General features: G+C 38.5%; 1 protein-coding gene across 1 annotated transcript in view; it reads right to left on the bottom strand.

Moving 5' to 3' along the window:
• The window catches only part of RNF212B (ring finger protein 212B), a 31,896-nt gene that overhangs the window by 8,422 nt on the left and 9,884 nt on the right, over positions 1–13,590 (bottom strand). Inside the window, exons 5-11 of the mRNA XM_029950731.1 lie at positions 4,408–4,523; positions 3,726–3,786; positions 2,998–3,026; positions 1,930–1,976; positions 1,672–1,714; positions 1,453–1,513; positions 1,026–1,074 (exon numbers count right to left, since the gene is read on the bottom strand). Of these exons, the coding sequence (XP_029806591.1) occupies positions 1,026–1,074; positions 1,453–1,513; positions 1,672–1,714; positions 1,930–1,976; positions 2,998–3,026; positions 3,726–3,786; positions 4,408–4,523 (406 nt within the window). The remainder of the gene's footprint in view (positions 1–1,025; positions 1,075–1,452; positions 1,514–1,671; positions 1,715–1,929; positions 1,977–2,997; positions 3,027–3,725; positions 3,787–4,407; positions 4,524–13,590) is intronic.

Below are 13,590 nucleotides of genomic sequence, written 5' to 3' on the forward strand. Positions count from 1 at the left end.
CTTAATACCTTTCCTTAAATTCCACCTCTATACTACAATATGCTTGAGGTCCATGCAAAAAAGTAGCTACCTTTTATATAGGAAATGGATGATTAAGTCTTTGGTGTTGTAAAAGCAACTTCATTTAAACATAACCACCCCCACCACCAAAAAAAAGAAGAGGAAAAAAAAAAAAGGAAAGAAAATAATAAGGGAAAAGCCCAAGACACACTTCCTATGGGAAAAATAAAACCCAGCATATAATTTCTGTCCTTGATGGAATGTATTAAATAAGCAAACACCCCAACAAAGAAAACAAGTACTACAATGTAAAAATATTAAGAAAAGAAAACCCTCTTACATGCTTAAATGAAAGATTGCACACAAAGAACTCACATCTTTTCAAGCTTCAATAGTAAATATTCTGCTACTATGTATTAAATATGCATGGTTTGCCCAAGCTAAGATGAAACCACATCATGAATCAATTAGCATTTTGCATTTTCTTTCATTATCTACTCAAAGTCATGCCTACTGCACCTCTAAACATTTCATTAAATCCAATTATACAGCAGACACTCCCAAAATAAACTTAGATTGTATTGCAGTTTCACTTAACAGTATATAAAATGCCTATCTCTTTCTTTACTTATTTTGAGAGAGACAGATCTCAAGCAGGAGAGGGGCAGAGAGAGAAGAGAGCATCCCAAGCAGGCTCTGCTTTGTCAGCACAAAGCCCATGTGGGGCTTGATCTCATGTGAGATCAAGACCTTAACTGACTGAGCCACCCACGTGGCCCATCCCCTATCTCTTGACCAGAGGTTTTCAATGACTTGCTCAAAAAAGGTTTCTCCTTATCAGTTTGAGAACAGAAATAACGTAGTAATATATCTCTGGATACCTGGAATCAGTGTCTGGAAAAAACCAAATTGCTTTATATTATGCACAGAAAATGCATAATAGCATTATACATGTAGAGAAAACCAGAAATCTGCAGGTATCTGTACAGAATATGTTGGTTTCTGACCCTTTCCCCGCTTCTCACCAATATATGAGTCTCTGGGAGTTCTTCTTCCTTGTAGGCCTCTGACTCCCTGATGGACAAATAATAAACAATAAATATATCCCCATTCTCTGGCTTCCAAATTCTTTGCTATTTCTCTATGTCTGCACATTGAAGCATATGTTCTCCCAGAATGGGTATATTAGTCCAAGTAGGATCCACACTTTACTAGTTCCAAAATGAATTATTACTGTTAATTCAATCCTTAAACATTTCCACTACTTTTGCCCCATTTATTCTGTGTTAGTTTCTAATATCAGGTCTGCATTGCCAAAAGAAAAGAAAGTCAGGCATGGCATCAGATAATTTATACCAAGACCAATATAAGCTTAGTATTTTTGCCATAAATCTTTGCTTTCATTTAGCAAAGTAAAGATTTCTCTGAGAAGAGAAGGTAAATATTACTTACTTGTCCCAAGCTACTAAATCCTGACATCCTGTAGGGGACAGACTCCACCGAGGAGGACCGACTATATAAGGCGATACAGAAAGAAAACAAATAAACCTGGTGTTAAACTTTACGTAGACCTAAAGTCTCTTTAGTCCCTATCTGCCATATGTAGGTATTTCTTTCATATTCCAACTCTTGCCAATAGTTTTAATATGGCTGTGTAGGCTCTGTACTCACCTGACCACTTGGCTGCTATGCTGAGAACTGGGTCGTGGAGTAACTGAAAGAGAATAAAGTATGAAAAGTTGCCATTAATGGTGTGCCCTAATTTGTCTAGCCGATCCGTCACAAGTGGGTATCTGGTTGTATGATCTTTTCATATCATATACAAGATTAGAAAAAATCACATTACAGTCTCTGAGAGGAACCTATGTTCCATATGGGAAAAGGATATTTATTCACCTCGCACAGGTTATTTGGGCAAATGTTCACTACCTGATTGTGATGGAGAAGTAATGCCTACTGGTCGAGGTGTGGCTGACCTGAAAGGGGGGAAAAAATAGCAGCAGCAGAAGTTAAGTGTCTCTAAGATAAAAAAGCAGCAATAGAAGTATCCTCTAAGAGGATCAATCAGATCATTGTTTATAGAAATAACAGCTTATTCTCTGAGCACACAAATTGCTTACTATCATGAATTACAGGTATCACCGCAAACCATGGAGCCAAAGTAACCAAATGAGATGGCTTGGCTTTCTAATTTCCTAAGTGAAATCTTCTCTATTCCTTGTAATAGGAGGAATTTTGAAGTCCTCCTTTCTTGTTTCCCTCAAGTACTCTCAATTTTACATGTATCTATCCATCTGTTCATCCATTCATAAATCCATCATTCCCTCACTCCCTCCATCCCCTCATCCATTTCTCCAAAAAGCACTTTAGTGTTTATATGTCCTAGATCCTGAGATTACAGATATAACTAGAATATGGTTCTTATCTTTGAGAGGTTGGAGAGATAAAGATAAATAAAAGTAATGTTTAAGTATTGTAATTGGTATATTAGAAGTATGGAAACATGAAATAACACTAGACTGTAACTTCTGTGGGTGCAGGAGCCAGGTCTCTTAACACACCAAAACAGGACTGAAATAAAAAAAAATCATGTAATAGTTCGTAGGGTACGGACATTGCCAATTAGATTAACTGGTGATGTACACCCAGCACCTAATATGGTACCTGATAAACAAGAGGCATTTAATATTTATTGAATAAATGAATAATAGAATATTGAACTCTGCCTAATGAAGTCTTTTTTTTTTTTTTTGCCTAATGAAGTCTTGACAGAGAAAATGACATGTGAGTTGAATTTTGAAGGATGAGTAGGATTTCATAAGTGAACATTTCATTCAAGACTTTACTTGCGTAGTCTTCAGTGAATAACTGGAGAATTAAAAGATAACTTCATCAACCATTTCCTCCACCTTAGAGCCCACAAAGGTGTTGCAGCCAAGAGTCAAGAAAGAATAGCAATTTTCAAACAGGGCTAGTATGGGGTCTGATAAAACTGACCTGCTTCCTTGGTACCAATTTGGAGATTCCTGTAGGTGAAAAAAATGGAAGTGAAGGAAGCTGCAGCTCAAGGAGCCTAACCAATGAATGTTACTTGCTAGATAACTAAGCTGCAATGTCCTCTAGCTATTGTTGCTAAGATTCCCAGTAGGAGAAAAAAACAGCAGCAATGTTTCCCTAGCTGGCAGAATAAAAATTTAGTTACTCTTCATAAAAACACTTTGGGAATGCTGAAGACTGATTTATGTGGGAAAATATGTAGAGTCTATGGAGGAGGGAAAGGAAAATGACAGGATAAAATGTGCTAGAATAGTTTCAGGAGTAGGATCAATAGGAAAATTATATAAATACAAAGAACATTCTTAGGAAGAAAGAAACATCTAGGAAATAGAGCTGGACTGGAGGAAGAGGAAGGGTCCTGAGATGTCTTGGAATTTAAAGAGAAATTTTAAGTTACAGTAGATGTCTCTTCTATGAGAGGGTTTCCCAAATGGTATCTCCTGACTCACGGATGTTAGAGAATGGGTTACCAGTGCTACATGTTGATCCCTTCAGTCCAAGGTCTTCTGGGCCCTCGACCATTTACCAGAGTGTACTTGTACAAATATTATCAGTTATTTATGCTATGATGTGAAAAAGGGTTAGGAAACACTATTCTACACAGTCAGTTGGATATACAGGAAAAGTAGGAGAGAAAATAATAGTATGGAAAAATCTGTTTCATTCACCTTTAGGATGGCAAGAAATTTCTTCAGTTCTCCATTCTCCTTCCTTAAGATTGACAGCTCTCTAGGTAAAAGATGGAAATAATCATCTCCAGCGGGTCAAGGGGATAAAAATCCTGCTTCTTACTGTTAATATCTAGTTAATGCTTACAGAGAGATGCCTGCCACCATACAAGGTATTTCTATCAGAGATCTAGGGATTCAGGAGACAGGAGCTGAGTTTGATGGCCAGAAGAATCAGGTGGACAAAATAAACAGTTACTTCTTATGATTTCAGAGTTTACACACAATTCCATTTCCCTTCCACACACACTCCTGGCCTGTTGCTGTCTGAAAACTTCCACCAAGGATTCCATCTTTTAGCTTAAGATTTCCAAATATGCTCTCCTAGAGGTAACATCTGAAATGTTGTCTCTCATCTTTATACTGAAAAGCTATGCCTCGTTTCCCCAAAGAAGCAATTTTTGACAAGGAGGTACAAGAAGAAATCTATAAGGTGAGGAAAGCCACTTGAGGGAAGAAAGAGAAAAACAAAATGGAGATTGAGGGGATGAAAAATTTGGTACCTGATTTATCCAAGACAAAACATAAATACACGTGGAGCAATTTCGAGGCTTTGCAACCATAGGGCTGCCGCTTCTCTGAAAGAAAAAAAAGCTCTCTGGTGATTTGATTTGTAACTTACTTTTCCTGGCTGGTCACCGTCTGCTGTGCCTCCTGCATGGCTGCTTCTAACTTTGTAATTCTATGCTTATAAAACGCCATCAGGAGATCTGTTTGTTTCTTCTGGAAACGCCACACCTACTAGGGAAAAACAGGTCTTTGACACACAACACAACACACACACACACACACACACACCCATAACTCCTTTCCCCTTACTTCTGGAAACAAAGGGAAATCTATGAAGTCATCCTTTAACGATCATTTTCTTCTGGAGCATCTGGCCTAATTCATGTCTCCCCAAAACTAGAGGATTCAGCACTAGGGAAAGCCAAAGTTTCTTATTTCCAGGATAATGGCTTCTTAGTATCTCAAAAAAAATTTTTAATGTTTATTTTTGAGAGAGATAGACTATGAGCGGGGGAGGGGCAATGAGACAGAGAGGGAGACATAGACTCTGAAGCAGGCTCCAGGCTCCGAGCCATCAGCACAGAGCCTAACACAGGGCTGGAACTCAAGAACCATGAGATCATGACCTGAGCCCAAGTCAGAGGCTAAACTGACTGAGCCACCCAGGTGCCCCACTTCTTAATATCTTATTGAGAATATTCTGGTATAGTAGAGTGGTCATTTAAAAATATAATCTTTATTTTGCACAAGAGTGATACTCAAAAAACTTTCAAGTTTAGAACTGGTTCTGATCCGGGGCGCCTGGGTGGCTCAGTCGGCTAAGCCTCCGACTTCGGCTCAGGTCATGATCTCACGTTCATGGGTTCGAGCCCCACATCGGGCTCAGTGCTGACAGCTCAGAGCCTGGAGCCTGCTTCCGATTCTGTGTCTCCCTGTCTCTCCGCCCCTCCCCTACTCATGCTCTGTCTCTCTCTCTCTCTCAAAAATAAACCAAACAATAAAAAAAAAAAAGAATTGGTTCTGATCTAACTTGTCTACTATTAGTTTGGACTCAGCTTCTACATTCCTAGCTATTACAGAGCACTGGTAACCAATTTACTTTCCCTAAGACACACACAGGGGCACCTGCACTGTTTATGCTGCTATAATAAAGGGCAAAAAAGCACAGGAGGAGATGACCTATTCCTGAATTTTATTTCTGGGCATGGGCAAATAATTTTATCTTTTGCTTTGCTTTACCACTTGATATACTGATGTGCCTATCAGGGGATTACTGAATCAGAGCAAAAGTTAATATTTAGAAAGGGTTTTAGCTTTGTCAGGCTCTACTTTTGAACACACAGCAGTCTTTATGTCTCATCTGCTTCCTCCCTACTCAGACTATAAACCTTTGTCTAAGGTCCTTCCCTAGATCTTGGTACTTTTGCCAGTGAAAACTTTTTGTTTTTACCTAATTTGTGAGTTGCTTTTTTATCACCTTACTACAGAATTGTACTTTAAAGTTTATAGGGGTGCCTGGGGGACTCAGTTAGTTGGGCATCCAACTCTTGATTTTGGCTCAGGTCATGATCTCACGGTTCTAGAGTCTGAACTCCGAATTGGGTTCTGTGCTGACAGTGCAGAGCCTGCTTGGGATTTTCTCTCTCTCCCTGTCTCTCTGTTCTTCCCCTGTTGTGCTCATTTGCTCTTTCAAAATAAATAAATAAATAAATAAATAAAAAGTTTATATAGCCTCTACCCTTTTTCCTTTCTACTCACAGGCAAACTGAACTAATCCTAATTAGGTAGGATTTAATTATAGTCTTCTTTAGTTGTTTTTTTTTTTTAACATTTGAACATTTTTATTTGGGTGTCTGGGTGGCTCAGTTGGTTACGCATTCGGCTTCAGCTCAGGTCATGATCTCACGGTTTGTGGGTTTGAGCCCCGTGTCGGGCTCTGTGCTGACAGCTAGCTCAGAGCTTGGAGCCTGCTTCAGATTCTGTGTCTCCCTCTCTCTCTGACCCTCCCCTGCTTGCACTGTCTCTCTCTGTCTCTCAAAAGTAAATAATAAATAAATTAAAAAAAATAAAAACCATTAGAAAATTTAAGAAAATAAAAAATTTTATTTATTTTTGAGAAACAGAGAGAGATAGAGTACAAGCAAGGGAAGGACAGAGAAAGGGAGACACAGAATCCGAACCAGGCTCCAGGCTCTAAGTTGTCAGCACAGAACCTGATGTGGAACTCAAACTCACAAACTGCAAGATCATGACCTGAGCCGAAGTCAGACGCTTAACCAATTGAGCCACACAGGCACCCCAGTGTTTTTTTTTTTTAAATAATAATTTATGGTCAAATTAGTTTCCATATAACACCCAATGCTTCTCCCCACAAGTGCCCCCCCCTCCATGATCATCACCCCCTTACCCCTTCCTCAACCCCAGTGTTTTTTTAAGTGGTTGTTTTCATAAAAACAAAACATGTTGACTTTTAAAAATTTGAGCAGTGAAGATGTAGGAAAAGTTGTTCAGAATCCCAGGAGTTACCTAAAGTGGCAAGGGGTTGGGGAGGAATAGATGTTACAAATAAATGTAACGTTTAGCCAAGAGATAGCATCCCTAACATCTTAATCCATTCTTGGGATCAGTTTGCAGTGAAATTAAGTTAGGATCAAGCTTGGGCCAAGAAAACCCAAATCCTCCCCTAGACCAGTTATTCTTCCCTTAGAGATCATCAAAGGTCCCATTTGTCTCATAAAAAGTTAATCATTTTAACTTACTGAGCTCAGTCCTCAAAAAGGATAAGAAAAAAATAGGGGGCAATTGGCAATCTCCTCTCAAACTAGAACACATGACAGACGGCTGTTTAAAAGGAAATAAAACTTATGAGAAAAAGAATTCTTCTTTTAAATCCTTCTCTTTCCCATCTAAATAAACTGATTTAAACTACTCCCTTCCTAATAAGCACACATGAGTACACATTACTGCCTTGTCTTTTTCTAGATTCTTCAGGAGGAAAAATTTGTCCAACCCTAATTTCTACCTTAATTCAAATCAATAGCAAATGTCTAATTTCCCAGTTTCCCCCACACTTCCAACTCTACTACCATGTTTTTTCTGAGTTAAAAGAAGTTTGGTCTGTTTTTTCTTTTATTTATTTATTTTTTTTAAAAATGTTTTTTGAGAGAGAGAGAGCATGGGCATACACAAGTAGGGGGAGAGGGGCAGAGAGAAGGAGAGAATCCTAAGCAGGCTCCATACTCAGTAAGTGAGGCTTCTATCCCATGACCCTTGGGATCATGACCTGAGCCGAAATCAAGAGTTGGATGCTCAGCCGACTGACCTACCCAAGCTTCTCTGTTTTTTCTTTTGACTGAGAACTCCTTTTACCTGTTCCTCTCCCAGTCTTGCTCACATCCCCTACTCTGTGCACAGGAAATAGATCCCTGTCTTAACTCCAGGAATCCAAAACAGACTCAGTAGGGCCTTTTGCCTAGGCCTAAGCAGGCCTACTTACACCAAAACTCAAACCCAAATCCTAGATCTGACCATTCCAAGAAGAGGAAAGACAAATCCAGAAAACAACCACTAGCAAGAAGTGTTATAGGAGAGAAACACATGCTTTTGCCTGATGCTGGAGTATGTTTAGCCTATTTTGAATTATCCATCAAAATACATTCTAAAACCTAACTCAGGAATGTATTTCAGTATTTAAGAAATCTTGATTGTTAGCAAACTCTCTATTCTGTCTCATTCAAATTCTTCAGTCTCATTTTAAAAAACAGTTTGGCTTCTTTTTTTTCCTAACAAAGGACAAGTTTTGCTCACTTTTTTCTAATTGAGATTATTTTGTTAATATAATAACATAGAACAGATAGTAATAAAAGTAGGTCAGTTGATAACATAAACATCTAGATGACGCCAAGTATTAAATACTATTTATTTTATTGGAACAATATATGAAACTACCTACTTCTAGATTCCTTTTTTGTATCTCCATACTAGGACCAGGTAAGGGTATCCTCGTCTTCAGGCTCTGGATTCTCACTTCTTTTAGAATTGGTAACATGGAACATAATTATTTGCTGAAGATAGTATTTTAAAACTTCTGTTCTAAAATAGGGTCTTTTAATGACAAGAGCCTGGAGAAAGCAAGGGAGAAACCACTAAAAGATATAGAAAGAGGAATCACAATGGAAGAAAGGGGAAGCTCAGTAGTTTATTATGATAGGACATAAGATATTTTGGTCCAATGTGGGGTGTACATCTTGCTGCCTAATTATTTAAAAAAAAGATTTTTGTTTGTTTATAAAAATTGATAGTGTAGAAATGAATATTATCTAGACCAACTTTTTCTAAGAATTGGTTTCCTAAGTCTTATTTTTAAATGTCAGAGGATGTTTTAGTTGAAGATTTATATTCCCACACAATTTTAATGTTTTGAATATTTGTAAAGATGTTGCTAAGTTTTAGTTTTTCTTAATGTTTATTTATTTTTGAGAGAGAGAGAGACAGACAGAGTACGAGCAGGAGAGGGACACAGAGAGAGAGAGGGATACAGAATCAGAAGCAGGATCCAGGATCTGAGCTGTCAGCACAGAGCCTGATGTAGGGTTCAAACCCACGAACTGAAGATCATGACCTGAGTGGAAGTCAGATGCTTATCCAATTGAGCCACATAGGCACCCCAAGATGTTGCTAAGTTTTACAAATTTACTTCAAAGGCATCGGTAAACTCATTATCTACCTTTGACTCTCAAAACCTATTGGTTTGTCCTATCTATCTTTTATGAAACTGACTCCCTCATTTCATAGTATCTGAAGGTCTTAGTAATTTTCTTAAGTTTATTTATTTATTTTGAGAGAGAGAGAGAAAGAGAAAATGAGTGGAGGAGGGGCAAAAGAAAAGGCAAGAGAGGATCTGAAATGGCTCTGTGCTGATAGCAGAGAGCTTGATGAGGGACTTGAACCCATGAATTGTGAGATCATGACCTGAATCAAAGTCAGACACTTAACCAACTGATCCACCCAGGTTCCCCTAAAGGTCTTAGTATTTTAAATTATATCTCAAGGTAATCATACTGTTGAGAAAAGGAGTTTTCTCCTTATGGACATATTCTACCTAAAAAAAATAAGATAGGAATGATAGAATTAAATATTAGCCTTTTGCAATTCCTTAAAAAATTTTTTAATGTTTATCTTTGAGAGAGAGAGATGGAGTGCAGAGCGAGAGGGGGACACAGAATCCGAAGCAGGGTCTAGGCCCTGAGCCGTCTCAGCATAGAGCCCAGTATGGGGATAGAACTCAAGGACCACAAGATCATGACCTGAGCTGAAGTCGGATGCCCAACCAACTGAGCCACCCAGGCACTCCAGAATTTTGCAAATCCTAATTACTTAATGGATCAATGTGTTCATCATTGGCTACCATCACACAGAAGAGACAGAAGACCATTATGTACCTCTTGGTGGAGCACAACACCACTGTAAAGTAGTCTTGCCTCCCCCCGCCCCCCCCCATCAAATGATTCTGGTTAAGGAAATACAAAGCACAAAGAAGCATTTTGATACAATGAACAAAATCCACACTGGGGAAAACTCTATGAGACAAAAGACCATTTTCTTCAGTATAATAAAAAAAAAAAAACGAGGAAACTTATAGTTAAATAGAAACTTGAGACATTAACAACCAACTGATATAGACCTTATTGAATCCCAATTCAAATTATTTAAAATAATTATGAACAGCTGCAGAAATGTGAACTCTGATTATTGGATAAGACAAAGGAATTTTTTTTAAATGTTTTTTATTTATTTTTGAGAGAGACAGAACATGAGTGGGGAGGGACAGAGAGAGAGGGAGATCAGAATCAGAAGCAGGCTCCAAGCTCTGAGCTGTCAGCACAGAGACCAACGTGGGGCTTGAACCCACAAACGTGAGATCATGACCTGAGCTGAAGTCGGAGGCCCAACCGACTGAGCCACCCAGGTACCCCAAGGAATTGTTATTTTTTAAAAATTTTAATGTTTATTTATTTTTGAGAAAGAGAGAGAGAAAGAGACAGAGCACAAGCTGGGGAGGGTTAGAGAGAGAGGGAGACACAGAATCGGAAGCAGGCTCCAGGCTCTGAGCTGTCAGCACAGAGCCCAATGTGGGGCTCGAATCCACAGACTGTGAGATCATGGCCGGAGCCAAAGCTGGATGCTTAACCAAGTGACCCAACCAGGCGCCCATGAATAGAACTTTAAAGAAGATATACAAATGGCCAGTGAGCACAGAAAAAGATGTTCAACGTCATTTGTCAAGAGAGGAATCCAAATCAAAACCACAATGAGATACCACTTCACTCCACTAGGATGGTTATAATCAAAAAGACAGATGAGAGTTTCTAAGAGTTGTTGAAAATATGGAGAAATCAAAACCCTCCAACACTACAGGTTAGAATGTAAAATAGTGCCAGTACTTGAGAAAACAGTCTGGCATTTTCTCGAAAAGCTAAACATAGAGTTACCGTTTGACTCAGTAATTCAACTGCTACATATAGACCCAAGAGAAATGAAAATATATGCCCCTACAGAAACTTATACACAAATGTTAATAGCAGAATGTTCATAACAGCCAAAAAGTAGAAACAACCCAAATGTCTCTCAACTGATGAATGAATACATGAAACATACCCATTTACATAATGGAATATTATTTTGTCATAAAAAGGAGTGAAGTGTTATTGAAGTCTTAATACATGCTACAATGTGGATGGACTTTAGAAACACCATGTTTAGTGAAGGAAGTCAGTCAGAACAGATCACACATTAATTCCATATTTGTGAAATGTCCAGAATAGGTTAAACCTATAGGGATAGAAAGTAAATTAGTGATTGCCTAGGGCTGGGGAGGGTGGAGAGAATTTGGGAAATGCCTGCTAATGGATAAAATATATATATATATTATATATAGAAAAAAATATTCTAAAATTAGGTAGTAGTGATTGCATAATTATGTGAATATACTAAAGTCACTAAAATGCAAACTTCAGGGGCGCCTGGATGGCTCAGTCAGTTGAGCATCCAACTTCAGCTCAGGTCATGATCTCACAGTTCGTGGGTTTGAGCCCCGTGTCAGGCTCTGTGCTGACAGCTAGCTCAGAGCCTGGAGCCTGCTTCTGATTCTGTATGTCCCTCTCTCTCTGCCCCTCCCCTGCTCATGATCTGTCTCTATCTTTCAAAAATAAATAAATGTTAAAAAAATATTAAAATAAAATGCAAACTCCAAAGGGGTAAATTTAATACATAAGGTACATGTCTATAAAGTTGATATTTAAAAAGTAGACACGTATTTTATACTTCCCTTTGAAAATAATTTAAAAACAAACTTCTTTTTCCTTTATGATCTTTAATTATTTTCCTGTATGTTTGTGACCTTCCATAATCTACTGTGAGTTCTCCACATTATTCTTTTTTTTTTTTAATTTATTTTTTTGATAGAGAGAGAGACAGAGCATGAGAGGGGAAGGGACAGAGAGAGAAGGACACAGAACCGGAAGCAGGCTCCAGGCTCTGAGCCAGTTGTCAGCACAGAGCCTGACACAGGGCTCAAACCCACGAACATGAGATCTGACCTGAGCCGAAGTCGGAGGCTTAACCGACTGAGCCACCCAGGCGCCCCTCCACATTATTCTTTAAAAAATTTTTTTAATGTTTTTTATTTATTTTTGAGAGACAGAGAGAGACAGTGCGAGCAGGGGAGGGTCAGAGAGAGAGGGAGACACAGAATCCGAAGCAGGCTCCAGGTGCTGAACTAGCTGTCAGCACAGAGCCTGACGCGGGGCTCAAACCTACGAACCGTGAGATCATGACCTGAGCCGAAGCCGGAAGCCAGACGCTTAACCGACTGAGCCATCCAGGTGCCCCCATATTATTCTTTTTAATTTTTTTAAGTTTATTTATTTATTTTGAGAGAGAGAGAGCACAAGTGGGGTAGGAACAGAGAGGGAGAGAGAGAGAGAGAATTCTAAGGAGGCTCCACACTGTCAGTGCAGAGCCCAATTGGGGCTCAAATCCATAAACTGTGAGATAATGATCTGAGCTGAAATCAAGAGGTGGATGCTTAACCAACCGAGCCACCCAGGTGCCCTTCCACATTATTCTTTAATACAGTACTTTACAACTTTAAGAATACTTTTATAACATTATTTTACTTGATCTTTACAAGAACTAAGATGAATATCATTATTTCACATTACATGTGAAAGACTATGAATGGTTCAAAGAAATAGTTACAAGCTAGCAGGCAGATCTGGTCTCAATATTTCTACTTCAATAGTTTTCCCAGTATTACCCCTTTACCATGTTTTGTATACCATATTAAAGGAAAACCTCATTAGGAAAGATTATTCTATTCATTCTTTCAAAAAATACTAAATCCTATTGTGTTTCTGGTACTATGTTAGGAGGTTATATAGAAGATTAATAAGATTAATACTGCCCCTATCCTCATAGGAGAACACAAATTGAGCAAACAGAAAATTGTAATATAATATACGGCAATATGGTATTATATTGTAGGTACTGTGTACATATCCCTATATATATTTGGGGACATATAGATCTGCAGATGGAACAGCCTGTACAAAGGTCCAGAAACAAAAAAGAAAATTATCTAAAGAATTTAAATAGAATTAATATGTCTCTATTATAGTGGGGTTGGAGGGAGAGGATAAAAGATGAGACTAAAGGGATAAGCAGTGACCAAAGTAGGCCTGGCCCTATGGACGATGTTAAACGTTGGACTTTATTCTCAAAGCAATGGTTGTACTGAATAGTTCTAAATAGGGAAATAAACTAATCATACTTATATTTAGAATGAATTCTTGGCCTCGATAAGAAGAATTGATAGGAAAGGAAAGACTGGATGTCAAAAGAACTGTTAAGAAGCTACTATAGTAATTCAGGAGAGAAACAATGATAGATTGAACTAGAAGACAGGAGATAAAATAGAGAGATTCACGTATTTTAGGGAGACAGAACTAAGATGATTTAATAATTGATTGGATATGCAGAGAGAAAAAGGAATCAAGAATGACTCCTAGATTTTTGGTTTGGTCGTTATGTGGATAATGGTTATCATTTACCATTATAGACACAGGAAGAATAGCCCGTTTTCCTGTGTGCATTGGAGGGTGGGCAGGGTGGAGGGTGTTAAGAATACTGAGTTCAGGGATGCCTGGGTGGCTCAGTTGGCTGAGTGTCTGACTTTGGCTCAGGTCATGATCTCACTGCTTGTGGGTTCAAGCCCTGCATCAGGCTCTGTGCTGAC

The sequence above is a fragment of the Suricata suricatta genome, chromosome 9 (genome assembly GCF_006229205.1).
Source record: "Suricata suricatta isolate VVHF042 chromosome 9, meerkat_22Aug2017_6uvM2_HiC, whole genome shotgun sequence".
Taxonomy (NCBI): Eukaryota; Metazoa; Chordata; class Mammalia; order Carnivora; family Herpestidae; genus Suricata; species Suricata suricatta.